Source organism: Diadema setosum, chromosome 4, assembly GCF_964275005.1.
Source record: "Diadema setosum chromosome 4, eeDiaSeto1, whole genome shotgun sequence".
NCBI lineage: Eukaryota > Metazoa > Echinodermata > Echinoidea > Diadematoida > Diadematidae > Diadema > Diadema setosum.
Genome location: NC_092688.1, coordinates 41,656,631 through 41,675,837, shown reverse-complemented (window position 1 = coordinate 41,675,837; position 19,207 = coordinate 41,656,631). Strand labels below are relative to the sequence as shown.

General features: G+C 42.2%; 1 protein-coding gene across 2 annotated transcripts in view; it reads right to left on the bottom strand.

The window, feature by feature from the left end:
- The window catches only part of LOC140228038 (putative RNA-binding protein EEED8.10), a 39,026-nt gene that overhangs the window by 11,295 nt on the left and 8,524 nt on the right, over positions 1-19,207 (bottom strand). The window contains exons 6-13 of one of the 2 annotated variants that reach the window (XM_072308437.1): positions 18,482-18,577; positions 17,544-17,669; positions 16,736-16,833; positions 16,156-16,196; positions 14,357-14,432; positions 13,633-13,803; positions 10,374-10,422; positions 9,548-9,792 (exon numbers count right to left, since the gene is read on the bottom strand). In XM_072308437.1, the coding sequence (XP_072164538.1) occupies positions 9,548-9,792; positions 10,374-10,422; positions 13,633-13,803; positions 14,357-14,432; positions 16,156-16,196; positions 16,736-16,833; positions 17,544-17,669; positions 18,482-18,577 (902 nt within the window). The remainder of the gene's footprint in view (positions 1-9,547; positions 9,793-10,373; positions 10,423-13,632; positions 13,804-14,356; positions 14,433-16,155; positions 16,197-16,735; positions 16,834-17,543; positions 17,670-18,481; positions 18,578-19,207) is intronic. The other variant, XM_072308439.1, reaches the window with a different exon arrangement.

Sequence of the window (19,207 nt, the reverse complement as noted above, 5' to 3'; positions counted from 1 at the left end):
GGGCAGGTTGACTGTCCTTCGTCAGAAGTGAAGCGTGATCTGAGAGGAGGCGGGCTATATATGGGGAATGCGGACCTAGATGGAAGAGGTCGGTCGAGGCGGGCTCGCAGGCGGGCTGAGCGTCGGCTGTTGGTGGAGTGTTGTGGTCGTTGATGCGTTCTATTGTTCTTGGAGTGTGTTAGTGGCGGAGTACATCTGTGAAGGCTAACTTGGCTGTTAGTAGGTCGTGGCCGGAGATTGGAGTCCGGGTTAGTAGATGGGGTGGACGTCGGTGGTGTGAATGAATTGTGTCGGTGAGGGCGTCTTCTGGAACCAGCGATAGGTGTGGTCGTGAGTGGAAGGCGCGGTTGACGTCGTGGGCGCTGTTGTGAAGAGGTGGGGGAAGAGTTATGAGAGGAAGAAGTAGAGGGGGGAATGTGCTGTGGAGAGAGTGTGTTGTTGTTGTCATTGTTGCTGTCTGATTGTTTGTTGATGAGAGGAAGCCAGATGTTGTTGATGTGGAGTCCAGTATCCTGTGTAACAGTGTCGTGTGTGTGAATTTCTATGGCTTCTCTGATGCGTCGTGTGTTCCAGTTTTTGATGGATGTGATGAGTTTGCTGTCTTCCCAGTTGATGCGATGTTCCGACTGTTGGGCGTGTTTCACGATGGCTGACTTTTCCCATTCCGAACGTCTGTAGCATGTTTTGTGTTCTTTCAGTCTGGACTCTAGCGATCTCCCTGTTTCACCTATGTAGACTTTGCCGCATTCGCATGGGATACGGTAGACACCTGGTTGTTTGTGTCTGGAGTGCTTGTCTTTGTGTGAGTGCAATGAATTGTGAAGTTTGTTGGAAGATGTATGACGGACCTGGATGTTGGCGGACTTGAAGATGCGTTGTAGCTTGTGCGAGGTGGTGCCGAGGTAGGGAAGATTTACAGTTGTGATGGGCTGTTCCTTGGCTGCTTGATTGGGATGAGAAGGTGCTTGAGTGTTGATTTTGTGCTTGGGGTATTGGTTGATAGTGGTGAGTGTGTCTGTGATATGTTCGAGTTCTTGTCGAAGATGTTCTTTGTCGCTGATTTGATGAGCACGACGGACGAGAGCGTTCGGTACTGACTGACGGACTGCTGGATGATGGAAGGAGCGGTAGTGAAGATATCTGTCTGTGTGAGTGGGTTTGCGGTAGACCTGGTGAGAGAAAGTGCCAGCGTTGGCCTTTGTGACGAGAACATCGAGGAAGGGGAGAGAATGGTTGTGTTCCGTTTCCACTGTGAATGAGATGTTGGAATGTTGTTCGTTGAGGTGTGTGAGGAAGTCGTCCAGTTGATCTGCTTGGTGTGGCCAGATGGTGAAGATGTCGTCGACATACCGGAGCCAGAGTGAAGGTTTGTGCTGTGCCGTGGCTAGTGCGTGACTTTCGAAATGTTCCATGTAAATGTTGGCAATGATCGGTGAGAGGGGGGAGCCCATGGCTGCGCCTTGTTGCTGTTTGTAGTGTGTGTCCCTCCATCGGAAGGAGGTAGAATTGAGACATGTGAGGAGGAGGTCGTGTATCTGTTGTGGTGTGAGTTGTGTTCTGGAAGAAAGAGAGGGGTCATCGGTGAGACGTTGTTTGATGATGTCACAGGCTTCGTTGACAGGAACGCTGGTGAAGAGTGATTCTACATCAAAGCTGACGAGGGTGTCTGTAGGGTTGATAGTAGTTTGAGAGAGAATGTCAATGAAGTGTTTGGAATTGTTAATGTGGTGTTCTGTGTTGCCAACGAGTGGCTGTAGAATGTCTGACAGGTGTTTGGCTGTTTCGTAGCAAGGGGAACCTCGTGTAGAAATGATGGGGCGGAGAGGCACTGATGGCTTGTGAATTTTGGGTTGCCCGAAGAGGATGGGACATCTGCTGGAGGAGGCACGGAGTCTGAAATAAAGCTGTTGAGGAAGGGCATTTGATCGATGAAGTTCGAGGAGCTTGGCGTTGAGTTTCCTCTCGGTGGCAGGAGTCGGGTCACGTTTCAGTTCGGTGTATGTGGGGGTGTGAAGGATGTCTTGTATCTTTTGTTCGTATTGTGTTTTGTCCATGACGACCGTGGCGTTGCCTTTGTCTGCTTGAATGATATGGATGGATGCGTTGCTTTGTAGAGTCTTCACCGCTGTTTGTTCTTCTTTGTTGAGGTTGGGCTGCGGTGGCTTGGCTGTGGAGAGAGCTTGAGTAACAAGGAGTCGAATGTTGTCGGCTGCGGCTTTGTTCAGGTATCTGAGCTTGGGTTCCGTTTGTTGTATGATTTCTGTGAAAGGAATCTTCTTGGGTGGTGTTGCGAAGTTAAGCCCAAGGGATAACACGTTGTGTTCGGCTTGTGTGAGGTTGTGCTGGCTTAAATTGACAACGGTGTTGCGGGCGGCGGGCGGCTTGTCTCGTGTGTATGTATGGGTATGGCTGTTATGTAGTGTGTTGAACTTCCGTATCTGCTTCTCTCTGGTGCGAAGAAATGTGGTCCTTGCTGTGTGAGAGTTGAAGGTCTGTATCTTCTGGAGGTCGGCAGGATGTAGTGTTTGTGACAAGTGTGTTTGTGAGGTGTTGATTTGTTGATCGATTGTGTGAAGTTCTTGTCGAGTATGGGCAATGCGTTCTCTGGTGAGGGAGAGGCCGGCTTGGTGAAGAATACGTCGAGCACGTGGAGTTTGTATGGTTGATTTCAGCTGTAGACCAGGAGGGATGATACTGTGATCTCGGCATCTTTTCAGAAAGGTGAGATGATTGGAGAGTTTAGATTGTTTGACTAGGTTCCGTTGAAGTAGGCGAGAAGATCGTTGAGTTTGCTCCCCGTAGAGCTCGGTTATGTGTTGTTTGAAGGTTTGCATGGTGAAGTTAATTAGGAAGAAAGATTTGCGGTGACACCATGTGTATGTAGTCCTTAACCGGATCGTAGTTTGGAAGAAGAGCTTAGAAAGAGGAGAAACGAAGAGGGAAGCGACATATGGGGGTTGTGAGAAGGGCAAAAAGTGAAGAGTGGGAGACAGTAATGGGCTGGAAGTTGAAGTTGCACTAGTGGAGACAGTAGAGAAAGGAACACAGAGAGTGGTAAGGAAGAATAGTGTGAGAATCAAGTAAGATGTTCGGACATCGTTAGAAGGGGAAAGATGAAATAGAAGGGAAGAGGAAGAGGAAGGAGTTGAATGTTGGAGAATCATGGAGATAGGGGAGAGCAGTGAAGATTCATGAAACCAAGAGGAGAACGAAGTCGGCGAACAGTGTGGCTATGGAATGCGAATGAATAATGGAGAAAGGACGATTAACAGAAATAAGGAGGGGTAAGTAGAGGAGAGGTGAGAATATGCGGAGAGAAGGGAGAGAGAGAGAGAGGGGGGGGGGGGGAATGAAAAGAAGAAGAAGAAAAGAACAAATTGAAATTTAAGACGTAAATTGGAGGGAGCTAGTGTAGATCCAAGAATTAAACGCTGCTGCGGAAAAGAAAAATAAATGGAGAGGAAAATGATGACAGTTAAATCCTGAAAAGGTTCCTGTGGGAGAAATGCAAAAATGAGAAACTAAAATAAGGTTAAAGTGTAGACCTGAGGAGAGAAGACAAGAGAAATAACCTGTAAAGAAATGTGTAAATTAAAACTAGTGGTCCTGAAAAGGACCGTTGGGTTGTATGGAAGGAAGAAATAAAAAGAAGAAAAGAAGAAAGAAGAGAACAGAACAGAAAAAAAAAAAAATTAAAAGATGAGTAGTGTAGAAACAGACAAAAGTGTAAGAGAGAGAGAGGAAAGAGAAATGAAACACTGAGTAAAGGTACACAGCTAGTGAAAGTAGAGCAAGAAGTCTAGTTATAAGAATAACTAGGAGAACCGAGGAACTTGACGTTTCGGGCAGGTTGACTGTCCTTCATCAGAAGTGAAGCGCGATCTGAGAGGAGGCGGGCTATATATGGGGAATGCGGACCTAGATGGAAGAGGTCGGTCGAGGCGGGCTCGCAGGCGGGCTGAGCGTCGGCTGTTGGTGGAGTGTTGTGGTCGTTGATGCGTTCTATTGTTCTTGGAGTGTGTTAGTGGCGGAGTACATCTGTGAAGGCTAACTTGGCTGTTAGTAGGTCGTGGCCGGAGATTGGAGTCCGGGTTAGTAGATGGGGTGGACGCGGTTGACGTCTCATAACTCTTCCCCCACCTCTTCACAACAGCGCCCACGACGTCAACCGCGCCTTCCACTCACGACCACACCTATCGCTGGTTCCAGAAGACGCCCTCACCGACACAATTCATTCACACCACCGACGTCCACCCCATCTACTAACCCGGACTCCAATCTCCGGCCACGACCTACTAACAGCCAAGTTAGCCTTCACAGATGTACTCCGCCACTAACACACTCCAAGAACAATAGAACGCATCAACGACCACAACACTCCACCAACAGCCGACGCTCAGCCCGCCTGCGAGCCCGCCTCGACCGACCTCTTCCATCTAGGTCCGCATTCCCCATATATAGCCCGCCTCCTCTCAGATCACGCTTCACTTCTGACGAAGGACAGTCAACCTGCCCGAAACGTCAAGTTCCTCGGTTCTCCTAGTTATTCTTATAACTAGACTTCTTGCTCTACTTTCACTAGCTGTGTACCTTTACTCAGTGTTTCATTTCTCTTTCCTCTCTCTCTCTTACACTTTTGTCTGTTTCTACACTACTCATCTTTTAATTTTTTTTTTTTTTCTGTTCTGTTCTCTTCTTTCTTCTTTTCTTCTTTTTATTTCTTCCTTCCATACAACCCAACGGTCCTTTTCAGGACCACTAGTTTTAATTTACACATTTCTTTACAGGTTATTTCTCTTGTCTTCTCTCCTCAGGTCTACACTTTAACCTTATTTTAATTTCTCATTTTTGCATTTCTCCCACAGGAACCTTTTCAGGATTTAACTGTCATCATTTTCCTCTCCATTTATTTTTCTTTTCCGCAGCAGCGTTTAATTCTTGGATCTACACTAGCTCCCTCCAATTTACGTCTTAAATTTCAATTTGTTCTTTTCTTCTTCTTCTTTTCATTCCCCCCCCCCCCCTCTCTCTCTCTCTCCCTTCTCTCCGCATATTCTCACCTCTCCTCTACTTACCCCTCCTTATTTCTGTTAATCGTCCTTTCTCCATTATTCATTCGCATTCCATAGCCACACTGTTCGCCGACTTCGTTCTCCTCTTGGTTTCATGAATCTTCACTGCTCTCCCCTATCTCCATGATTCTCCAACATTCAACTCCTTCCTCTTCCTCTTCCCTTCTATTTCATCTTTCCCCTTCTAACGATGTCCGAACATCTTACTTGATTCTCACACTATTCTTCCTTACCACTCTCTGTGTTCCTTTCTCTACTGTCTCCACTAGTGCAACTTCAACTTCCAGCCCATTACTGTCTCCCACTCTTCACTTTTTGCCCTTCTCACAACCCCCATATGTCGCTTCCCTCTTCGTTTCTCCTCTTTCTAAGCTCTTCTTCCAAACTACGATCCGGTTAAGGACTACATACACATGGTGTCACCGCAAATCTTTCTTCCTAATTAACTTCACCATGCAAACCTTCAAACAACACATAACCGAGCTCTACGGGGAGCAAACTCAACGATCTTCTCGCCTACTTCAACGGAACCTAGTCAAACAATCTAAACTCTCCAATCATCTCACCTTTCTGAAAAGATGCCGAGATCACAGTATCATCCCTCCTGGTCTACAGCTGAAATCAACCATACAAACTCCACGTGCTCGACGTATTCTTCACCAAGCCGGCCTCTCCCTCACCAGAGAACGCATTGCCCATACTCGACAAGAACTTCACACAATCGATCAACAAATCAACACCTCACAAACACACTTGTCACAAACACTACATCCTGCCGACCTCCAGAAGATACAGACCTTCAACTCTCACACAGCAAGGACCACATTTCTTCGCACCAGAGAGAAGCAGATACGGAAGTTCAACACACTACATAACAGCCATACCCATACATACACACGAGACAAGCCGCCCGCCGCCCGCAACACCGTTGTCAATTTAAGCCAGCACAACCTCACACAAGCCGAACACAACGTGTTATCCCTTGGGCTTAACTTCGCAACACCACCCAAGAAGATTCCTTTCACAGAAATCATACAACAAACGGAACCCAAGCTCAGATACCTGAACAAAGCCGCAGCCGACAACATTCGACTCCTTGTTACTCAAGCTCTCTCCACAGCCAAGCCACCGCAGCCCAACCTCAACAAAGAAGAACGAACAGCGGTGAAGACTCTACAAAGCAACGCATCCATCCATATCATTCAAGCAGACAAAGGCAACGCCACGGTCGTCATGGACAAAACACAATACGAACAAAAGATACAAGACATCCTTCACACCCCCACATACACCGAACTGAAACGTGACCCGACTCCTGCCACCGAGAGGAAACTCAACGCCAAGCTCCTCGAACTTCATCGATCAAATGCCCTTCCTCAACAGCTTTATTTCAGACTCCGTGCCTCCTCCAGCAGATGTCCCATCCTCTTCGGGCAACCCAAAATTCACAAGCCATCAATGCCTCTCCGCCCCATCATTTCTACACGAGGTTCCCCTTGCTACGAAACAGCCAAACACCTGTCAGACATTCTACAGCCACTCGTTGGCAACACAGAACACCACATTAACAATTCCAAACACTTCATTGACATTCTCTCTCAAACTACTATCAACCCTACAGACACCCTCGTCAGCTTTGATGTAGAATCACTCTTCACCAGCGTTCCTGTCAACGAAGCCTGTGACATCATCAAACAACGTCTCACCGATGACCCCTCTCTTTCTTCCAGAACACAACTCACACCACAACAGATACACGACCTCCTCCTCACATGTCTCAATTCTACCTCCTTCCGATGGAGGGACACACACTACAAACAGCAACAAGGCGCAGCCATGGGCTCCCCCCTCTCACCGATCATTGCCAACATTTACATGGAACATTTCGAAAGTCACGCACTAGCCACGGCACAGCACAAACCTTCACTCTGGCTCCGGTATGTCGACGACATCTTCACCATCTGGCCACACCAAGCAGATCAACTGGACGACTTCCTCACACACCTCAACGAACAACATTCCAACATCTCATTCACAGTGGAAACGGAACACAACCATTCTCTCCCCTTCCTCGATGTTCTCGTCACAAAGGCCAACGCTGGCACTTTCTCTCACCAGGTCTACCGCAAACCCACTCACACAGACAGATATCTTCACTACCGCTCCTTCCATCATCCAGCAGTCCGTCAGTCAGTACCGAACGCTCTCGTCCGTCGTGCTCATCAAATCAGCGACAAAGAACATCTTCGACAAGAACTCGAACATATCACAGACACACTCACCACTATCAACCAATACCCCAAGCACAAAATCAACACTAAAGCACCTTCTCATCCCAATCAAGCAGCCAAGGAACAGCCCATCACAACTGTAAATCTTCCCTACCTCGGCACCACCTCGCACAAACTACAACGCATCTTCAAGTCCGCCAACATCCAGGTCCGTCATACATCTTCCAACAAACTTCACAATTCATTGCACTCACACAAAGACAAGCACTCCAGACACAAACAACCAGGTGTCTACCGTATCCCATGCGAATGCGGCAAAGTCTACATAGGTGAAACAGGGAGATCGCTAGAGACCAGACTGAAAGAACACAAAACATGCTACAGACGTTCGGAATGGGAAAAGTCAGCCATCGTGAAACACGCCCAACAGTCGGAACATCGCATCAACTGGGAAGACAGCAAACTCATCACATCCATCAAAAACTGGAACACACGACGCATCAGAGAAGCCATAGAAATTCACACACACGACACTGTTACACAGGATACTGGACTCCACATCAACAACATCTGGCTTCCTCTCATCAACAAACAATCAGACAGCAACAATGACAACAACAACACACTCTCTCCACAGCACATTCCCCCCTCTACTTCTTCCTCTCATAACTCTTCCCCCACCTCTTCACAACAGCGCCCACGACGTCAACCGCGCCTTCCACTCACGACCACACCTATCGCTGGTTCCAGAAGACGCCCTCACCGACACAATTCATTCACACCACCGACGTCCACCCCATCTACTAACCCGGACTCCAATCTCCGGCCACGACCTACTAACAGCCAAGTTAGCCTTCACAGATGTACTCCGCCACTAACACACTCCAAGAACAATAGAACGCATCAACGACCACAACACTCCACCAACAGCCGACGCTCAGCCCGCCTGCGAGCCCGCCTCGACCGACCTCTTCCATCTAGGTCCGCATTCCCCATATATAGCCCGCCTCCTCTCAGATCACGCTTCACTTCTGACGAAGGACAGTCAACCTGCCCGAAACGTCAAGTTCCTCGGTTCTCCTAGTTATTCTTATAACTAGACTTCTTGCTCTACTTTCACTAGCTGTGTACCTTTACTCAGTGTTTCATTTCTCTTTCCTCTCTCTCTCTTACACTTTTGTCTGTTTCTACACTACTCATCTTTTAATTTTTTTTTTTTTTCTGTTCTGTTCTCTTCTTTCTTCTTTTCTTCTTTTTATTTCTTCCTTCCATACAACCCAACGGTCCTTTTCAGGACCACTAGTTTTAATTTACACATTTCTTTACAGGTTATTTCTCTTGTCTTCTCTCCTCAGGTCTACACTTTAACCTTATTTTAATTTCTCATTTTTGCATTTCTCCCACAGGAACCTTTTCAGGATTTAACTGTCATCATTTTCCTCTCCATTTATTTTTCTTTTCCGCAGCAGGGTTTAATTCTTGGATCTACACTAGCTCCCTCCAATTTACGTCTTAAATTTCAATTTGTTCTTTTCTTCTTCTTCTTTTCATTCCCACCCCCCCCCCCCCTCTCTCTCTCTCTCCCTTCTCTCCGCATATTCTCACCTCTCCTCTACTTACCCCTCCTTATTTCTGTTAATCGTCCTTTCTCCATTATTCATTCGCATTCCATAGCCACACTGTTCGCTGACTTCGTTCTCCTCTTGGTTTCATGAATCTTCACTGCTCTCCCCTATCTCCATGATTCTCCAACATTCAACTCCTTCCTCTTCCTCTTCCCTTCTATTTCATCTTTCCCCTTCTAACGATGTCCGAACATCTTACTTGATTCTCACACTATTCTTCCTTACCACTCTCTGTGTTCCTTTCTCTACTGTCTCCACTAGTGCAACTTCAACTTCCAGCCCATTACTGTCTCCCACTCTTCACTTTTTGCCCTTCTCACAACCCCCATATGTCGCTTCCCTCTTCGTTTCTCCTCTTTCTAAGCTCTTCTTCCAAACTACGATCCGGTTAAGGACTACATACACATGGTGTCACCGCAAATCTTTCTTCCTAAAAACCATATTTACTTTTATCAATAGAGTTCTTAAAGGGACTTTGCAAATTCACTGACTTCTAAGTGATATTGGCAGCTTGGGTGTAAACTCTAGTGATTTGATACCAATGCCATCTGTGTGAGATAATTTAATGAAAATGAAGGAAATATGAATCAAAGTTACTACATTTTGGACGGCATACTACCTTCCCCAGATAACTGATGTTGAGAGACTCCAGCTGTGCACACTTTGCTAGGGACTGCATGCCTGTGTCGGTGACGGCGTCAAATGGGCAGCCGTCGATCTTCAGCTCCCTCAGTCTCTGGCAGCGCGTGGCGACCGTTGCCAGCACCGCATCGCTCACCGCCCGGTGGTTGCTAAGGTGGAGGGTGTGCAGGTCATGCAAGCTCCCGAGAAATGCGAGTCCAGCTGCGGTCACTGAAACAAAGACTACAAGACATCACCCAGTGCGTTACGGAGGGATCTATCTGATACACGACTTGTGAGGTTGCACGTACCACATGAAAACTACAACAAACATTTGCTTACGTTGGTTGCAATTTATGAATTACGTGACAATCACTGGTACATTTAATGGAGCATTAGATTTCAGAATGGCTCCCAGTGTAAAAAGCAGGCTGTCAATAGTAGAAAAAAATAAAACAATGATGATGATATTAATGCTGAAGATGATGATGATAATTATGATGATGATGATGATGATGATACTACTACTACTACTACTACTACTACTACTACTAATAATAATAATAATAATAATAGCAACAATAACAACAATAATAATTGCCATCATTATCATCATAATCATAATAATAACAATATATGACATCTCTTTTAGGCAGGCAATGAATTCAAAGTGGCAGTTTTGTTTGATATTACATTCTCATTTCCACATTATCTCTGATGCACTGAAAATGTCACATTAAGACATGATAAAAATGCAGACATTTGTTTTCAGCACAAATTCACACTCAGTAAGATTAGAGCAGTTAAAATCAGGCAATCCTTACATCTTGAGTGAACCCCAGTTATGCTCAGTACGTCAAGATTGGGACACCTCTGACAAAAAGAGAAGTAAAGGTACGTTAGTAAAAAACCAAAAGCCCCATGTCAGCATCAGTGAAAATGGCAGAATCACCATTGCAGGGGGATCTGGTTTCTGGGGTACAAATAAATTGCTCATTAGAAATATAATTATTCACAACATTGAATTTCACTGATACAATTTAACTACCATAAGGTAGCAAAAATTGCAGTAATATCAACAAAAAATGTGTACTTGGCATGAATTCAGGTGTGACTTTTCACATCATAAACATGGACCGAATTCAAAACACTGACCCTAAAAGATCTTATGACTTTCTATGCTTGCCAAGAATCACAAATCCATGAATTCAACCATGAATGTATAGGATAGAAAAAGTATACTACTACACTACACATCTATTCCCTCAAACTAAAAGTTTGAGTGATTCAAATATATAGCTTAATATATAGCTTAAAAAGGTTTCCAGTATATACAAATCTGAGCAGCATGGAACCAAATAGTAAGAGTCTCTAATATTGAAAAAAAAAATATTGCAAAGAAAAAAAAGCTGCAGAAAATGATGGTTAAAAATAAACACCGAATGTTTATAAAAGGTGAAATATCTGTGAGTGACCAGAATAATCATATTCAATATTTTTCTATGGACAATTCATAGTGAGAGAATAAACTGTTCAGTACATTGTTTATTAGCATGGCGATATTTTTACATATGTGACCCGCTACAACAAAATGATCCTAAAGTCGGGCGAGGTCGATTATTTGAAAATTGCATGACACAATTTCCTAATCTTTCTGCTTTAACACATCTTATAAAAATAATCGGCTGCAGAGATATCGATGTTTGAAAGAGAGCATGTAGAGACGTCTGGGAAATCACTGTTTCGAGAAAAGCGCCCTAAAAGTTTTCCTTGCGACGCAATCACGATCAAGGGACACGCAAGTCAGTTTTCACCTCCGGACAATAGAAGGTAAGCCCTAGCAACCCCCGAAACGCTCATTCAAACACAGCGTCGGCGGTCTCCTCACCGACCAATCAGTGACCAGGATGAGGAGAAGCGGCTGGGCATAGCGCACCCCGCCAGCACGCACCAGTCGACTGGGCAGTGTGCGAGCTTCACGCTTCGGTTAGCGGCAAGCAGCAAACTGACCAATGAGATCACTCTGGTCGTTGTTAGGGGCGGAGCCTATCTGTGGCGCTCAATCCAATGTTCGAACCAATTTCTGCTTCCTTGAAACGCCAAAAAACATAGCCCAGAAAAACGCTATTTTTTGGTCTTTCCTTTCATCATTTTGCTTCAAAATTTCGACAGATGATAGAAGACATGCCATACTCTAATAATATCTCAAATTCAGAAAATCGTAAGTTTTGACCAATTTTGATGCTCTGACTTCAAACTCGATTTTCACGGCTTCGACCTTGCGCGACTTTAGGACCATTTTGTTGTAGCGGGTCACATATTGTCTTGCTTGTGACAGCATAATTCTCAAAACTTTTATGTTTGGAATGGTTTTGTTTTTTCATGAATATTAACCCATTCCTTCCGCTATTCTCCGAGTGCCTTTAATGCCTCCAAACGAGATTCTTTTTTCCCGTCGACAGAGAATGGACAGGTTGGTAATCCACCTGTGCAAGAGCAGTCAAGCGATGCATGTATTCCCCTTACCACGGTCAAGTACATGTGCCATCAAACCATGAAAAGTATCGATCAGGCAAGAGGTATGAATACAGCATGCGCTGATGGGCTCACACACTCTATGCTCAATATAACAATCTGAATCCATATGATTGATGTTAAAGGGACTTGTACAGTACTGGTTGAGGTGGGGATTCATGTTTTGTATGTTCCTAAGTGAGATAATGAGAAACCTCTTATGAAATATGAAAGAGCATGTAATTCTAAGAAGGATTTAACATTTATTTGATGAAAATTGGTTTTCAAATGGCTGAAATATCCAAAAAAGTGATTATGATAAAAGGCGACAGGCCACGCCTTTTATTAGGATCTCTTTGTTTCACCTTGTTTTTGGATATCTCAGCCATTTCAAACCCGATTTTCATCAAATAAACTTTTGATACCCCTTAGAATTGCATGCTCTTTGACATCTCATAGAGTGGTTTCTGATTATCTCGCAAAACGTTAAAAGCTAAATCCTCACCTCAATCAGAACTGTACACACCCTTTAAGTGTTGTTAAATACACAAAATGTGAACAATAGTTATAATAAAAATGTTTCCAGGCTAAACCGTGTACAGTTATGGTTTATTGAGTAAAACACTGATATCTTCTTATACTTCAGGCTTTACTGCGAAAATTTTATATGGTAGGATGTTTTGTGATACAACAGATGTACACATGTGTGATATCTTGAAAATTTTTGAAATCATTGCTCCCAAAGGTAAACTGGACCTTTAAGATTAAATCATTCATGAGGGCATCTCAAGCAATCATACAGCTGCTGATGGAGTTTCTAAGGCTCCAGCAGCAACTTCGTGAATGGTGGCAAAATCTTTTGTGTAGCCATAGTGCTTCCTTTGTGTGTCCTTCGGGTAAACTTGCTAAGAAAGATTCATATCTTCATGTAGCCTTCTTGTGTGTGATTCAGGTGTTATTGTGTGACCTTCTGTAGGCATTATACTTGCTTCAGCTGTTTGGATCAGCTTTCACGAAGTTCAGGACTTAACTTTGCATGAAATAGAAAGGTCCATATTCGTATGGTCATCTTAACCCATTGAAGACAAGTCATGAGAATACTCGGACAGGTGTCTATGGGAAATGCGTGCTGCCTCAACGGGCTAATAGGCAGCTTTAGATTTTCGCGACGGGGACGTTCAGAGGGCAAAAACCTATTCTGAGCATGCACAGAATCGCATATCAAAGTCGATCTACTTATAGCTTGCATCACCTGAGTTTTCACTACGCGTTCTGTGCTATTTTTACATCTGCTCAATTCACGACGTAGAGAGCTACTTTATTCACCGATCATATGAGGGTGCCATTTTATTTTTTATAGGTTGTGTCTTGGCGTAATCTAAACTAAGGATCTTTGTCTAGAGCTACTTTTTAACACGACGCAGGGAAGAGGAGAACGTCCAGCTCAAGCATCGTCTCAAACGTCCGCACCGCAAATCTAAAGCTCTCTAATGTCAATTTCGGGACAGTGTGGATGCCAACCTTACAGAGAGAGAGAACTTGAGAAGCACAAACGGATCTACTACTCACCTCGGTCAGATTCCGCAGACCACCGTCCGTCACCATGACGCAGCCGCTGATGTTAATCTCCTTGAGGCTCTGGCCACACTTGTTGGTCAGACAGTCCAGCCCTTTGTCGGTGATGGCACTGCAACCCTCCAGGACGACCGTCTTGCAGTGCCTGTTCAGGATATGAAAACACTGGGAAGAAATGCAGTGAGAACTATGAAAGCATCGACCTGAGAAATTATACACTCATTACTTCAGTGTATGACATTGGTTTCCATTATTGCAGAGAAAAAAATCACTTCTGATTTCTTCTGTGTACAATACGTCATATTCTGTTATTATCTCAAGGGCCAAGGGAAAAGTTGTCTGAAACTAAGATTTGTGATGACAAAAAGAAAACCAAGAAACAAATAAAAACATTCCAGGGACAAGAAGAAAAGGTTATATGCATGGATGTGCCTTCCTTGTTTAATACACATGAAATTCTGACTAAATAATTTCCATCTGTGCTGGTGATGCTTATCTGTCTTTTTTTCCGTTTTGATTGTTTGCTTGTTTGTATGTCTGTCTATTTGTTGTTGTAGTTGGGTTTTTTTTTTCTGTTGATGTATATGCTTGTGTGTGTATGTATTTTATCCAGCAAACCTCATGGTATGGCTGTAAGCCTCTGCATACAAAGCACAAAAGAATCACAAGAACCCTATCACAGTAAGCTATGGTGTTTATAATCAGAGCCTGGCCTTACCTTACCGTTGATGCGACGATTTTCTTCAAGGTCCACATGGCTGAGGTTTTCACAGTTGTGAAATAGCCACCAGATCCTGAGAGAGAGAGACAGAAAACAGAATAGAGCCATTACAATCTAGTTCTTGTCATCTCTGACTCTTTATTCTTTGATTTAATTTCTCCTTTTTAATCTATGTTTTCTAAAGGGGAGCTGATAACATTAAAGCATGTGTCACCCTTCTTATTAATACTATTATGACTTTTCATTAGAGTCAAAGCTATGTACCTCAATGTAATATCCTACGAGAAAAACAAAAAACAAAACAAAAACAAAATGTGCAGATAGAATCAAAATCATGTATACATACACTGTGGCATTCACCACCAAACTACTCTGGTTGTAATTTTGCAAGCATTTTTTAATCTACTAGTCACACAATGTCACAAGTCTGTTGCCGATTTATCATGAGAGGTTACTATAATAACAATATTGTATGATTACAGGGTGTAACAGCAATCACAAATAAGTTACAGCTACTATGGACATTCACAAACCAAAATAAAATTCCAGAATAGGGTGACGTACACCTTGGATATCAAAGACAAGTTACAGTAGATGAACGCCTGTCATTAAATGCTTAGTATGAGGCCACCTTTTTATGCCACCACAAAAATACAATGTACTGAAAACAAGACATTTTTGTGCACATTAATTATGAAGTTGGCACGGAGCCAAGATTTGTGCAAGTAAAATGCACATAAAAGTTCTTGTTTACACAAAACAGTGGCTATTCTCAAAAGTTTCATGCCGCGAATAAGGCCGTTGACTCCAATTCTCAAAAGTTCTGCACCAGAAATGTTTCTGGCTTTCAAGTCTCTTAAAAGGATGATTTAGTATCGGTTGCATGAGGATTCAGCGTTAAACTTTTTGCGAGATACTTTGAATAGACACCTTTTTATGAAATGTTACAGAGCATACAATTTTAAGAGGAATTCAAAGTTTATTTGATGAAAATCAGTTTTGAAATTGCTGAGATATTCAAAAACAAGCAAAACAAAGTGATCCTAATAAAGAAGTGGGTCCCATCTTTTATTTGTTTTGTTTTGACCCCTTTGTTTTGGATATCTCATCCATTTCAAAACCAATTTTCATCAAATAAACTTTGAATCTCCCTTAGAATTATAATCATACGCTTTCACATTTCATAAGAGCTTTCTCATCACCTAAAAAAAAAAAAAAATCAGCATGAAGAAACATAGGAAACCTGAAGCCCTATCTCTACTGAAACTATACCAACCCTTTAAAAACTAGAGAAGCACTCTGAGAGCACAGACCTCCGCCAAGCATGCAGCTCATTTCCACCACTGATCTTGTTCTTCCATAGAGATATCAGTGATTTCCGCCCAATTTCCCAATATAGAAGCCTTTGTTACGTCATAAACCCTCAGCTGCACTGCGCGCCTTGCCCTAGCAGAAACTAGAGCATGCACTTTAGTGCGCGCATGCAAACCTCAATACGCACAGCCTGAACTCCCAAGTTCATTGACCCTACCTGCCAAAATGTCAAAAATCCTTCATAAATTCCCCCAAAACTTGGATCACTACCAAAATTTAGTCATCTGTTACTTGTATCATTCTAAACCTTTCCTGCAAGCTTCATCCAAATCCGTTAACTACTTTTTGAGTTATTTTGCACACGGACAAACTTACTAACAAACGAACACACAAACCAACGGTAACGAAAACATAACCTCCTCCCTTGGCGGAGGCAATGAATAATAATGATGATTCTGGCAAACTCTCAATTCATATCTCACCCTTTCTCTCCAAGCTCATGGCACCTCTTCAACACGATTTTCTGAAGAAAAAAAAAAAAGATGACAAGCAGGGTAAACTTTACCATCGCGGTGTATAGAAATATTACATCTCTACCTATCTCTCTTCATCATAATCAACTTATAACATCTCTAACTTCACCAGACCCCATCTTATCTGTTTCAGACCAATGGAGTTCTGTAAAGTGATTCACAGTGACCTTTAACCTCTAACCTCTGTGAGACACATAGCTTTATCTCTAACTCCAAAATGTTTCACTCATCGTTGATCATGTCTGTCATTTGATTAAATCTATCCACACATATGAATTGAATCTACTCTTCAAACCTCGAAAAAATCCGAGAAATAAAATATTAATTACTTTGACATCTCCTTATATAACATGCACACTTTGTATCATATCAGTGTAGAACCAGTGACTACTAACAGTGTACGTGTAGTTGAAGTAATCAGTGGTTCTACAGCTCTGCTACCATACAACTAGTTTCAAATCCCTCCCCTTGCTTCCCCACTTCCCCACGCCTTTTAGCATCCCCCTTTCATTTGAAATGAATATATTACCTCAATCTTCCTGCATCCATTGGTCAGCATCTTGAGGTTGGTATTATTAATCTTTGTCCCCGACAAATCCAGGTGACGCAGTTCTCTACAAATATTCCCTTCAAACAAACAAAAAATCCCACAAACTTCAAATCATTGTCCAACAAGACTTTTTTTTTCAGATAAGTAAACAACGTATCTCACTGAGCATCACTAATAATATAGATCTAACAATTGTCAAATAGTACAATGGCAACATAAATACACATGAAGGTTTCATTGCTGAAGGTATCTGAATTATGTGTTATTGGTTGATTTCATCATCCATATTTTGTAGAAAAGAGGTGACATATAATGCGTTCATCCATTAACTAATGACACCACTGACAGTCTTTGGGCCTGGCATTGCACTATTGGAAAATACTAAACATTCTTATCAAAACTATTGGCTTCACCCATATATTCCATGTACAATCAAACAAGGATTAGCATTTTCGAACAAGCAAAATTCATAATTTGAAAAAAAATCTAAATAATAATGTTTATCTAAAATCTGAATGCTTAAATCACAGACCACAGAAATTTGCACAGCTTCACTGATGAATAACAGCACATCCAACTGTCAACACACAAGCTCTCTTTTCATTTTCAATCTATGCCATTAATGATGATAATCACTAACAGAACAGCAAGAATGGCAAATTTACAGCTGAATGAGTAGATAATTACAGACTTAATCATTTCTACATACAAGTGTATATACTTGTATAATCTAATAAGACCTCAATGAGGTACGACATCTTTACAATGATGTGGACTTCACACTCACCAATGCAGTTCAAAGACCTTGAGGTTATGAACCTCGGGGATGCTGACAGATCCAAGTGATGCAGGTTGCAGCATCCTTTCTTCAGAATGGACTTGAGTATGTTGTCATTGAGAGCGACAATATTACCTTTAAGAAGGGAAGGTTGCAATGAAAAACCAGGCTGTTGATGTAATGATATTTCAATCAAATTGACACCCCCTCCCTTTCAGATCTCGGCCTGATGTCAACTGCAAGATTATAGGTTATACGATAGAAAAATATTGATTTTCCTTTTTTTAAGTTTAAATCAATTATACAAATTTATGCAAGAAATCATATTTTCACCTGTAACTCCATTAAAAGGGCTAAAGGATTGCTAATCTTTGTGTCAGAATTTTTCAAGACACATCAAACAATTCTCTTGCAAAAAAAAAATCAATCAAAATTAATTTCTTCTATTTTTAATGTTTTGTTAACTTCTTATGTGATTTACTGCTTTTTGACCTTTTGTGCCTTATTGTTTTTTTGCCAAAATTTGTTGCAGACACTTTTCAAGCTTCTACATTACAATTAATCAATTTCAATGATTTAAAGTTGAAATAAACCTATTGATATGAATTCAACAATAAAAAAACCAATTTGCTTTGGATTTGCACACAATATCAGAAATTTGAGCTGATTTTGGTTTGACATGCATTGTACAAAACAGAGTACCTAGACATCCCAAAGTTGGTCTCACAATATGTGGGAGACTTCATGGAAAAAAGTCACAAAATGGCGAAGCAAAATCTTTGCATGTTGTGGAATCATCACATGAAATTTTGAAGGGGGGGTCAATTTGACACCCATCCGGTTAAGACAGGGTTAAAAGCGCATTATTTTTTGTCCTACAGCTATCATTACTTGTAAGCGTGGCTCGGCATAGCTGTGGCCTAACAAACACTGTTTCACAACTTTACCATCAGAAAAGGTGAATCCCTTGAAGACATTGTTGAAGTGCAGAGAGCGTTGAGACGGCCACGTATCTAACACCACTCTTCTCCATCTCCTGCAAACTTGGGAGACAAAAGGTGCTAAATCTATATTTCATCAAAATAGGACTGTTTGTAAAAAAAAAAAAAAAAAAAAAAAAAAAAAAAAAAAAAAAAAAAAACTTTAGATGACCCACATATTACTTGATAATTAGATGTGAAATGTTTCATTTCCATAAATAAAAATTCTTTGGATATATGGAGAATGAGAATGTGTAGAGGAAACAAATCATCCTAGAAAATATACATAAAGTCACAGAGACTAGTCACTAAATCAACATTTACCTGTTGAACACCTCCTCGCTAAAATTTTAGTTCCAAAAGGTGCTGAATCTACAAAATCTTAAAACAAAAAATATCAATGCATCAAAAATCACGGTAGACACACAGGTTTTTCTGAAGCATATTTTCTTTTTCCCATTGTGCGGTACTTGTACAGGATGTGAAGTCCTTGCATGAAACCACTTAAGAGCATGTGAAATAAAAATCCAGGTTTATCTTCATACTTTCATAAGTAAATTTAGCACCGTTTGGAAAGGAACTCTTCATATAAAGGAATGCAAATGGTCCACATGATCTGCCAAAGATTAGGCCCCCTCGGGTTAGAGTCATTATCAGGTGGGGAATCTAGATTAATCATGTTTTGTTTTTTTT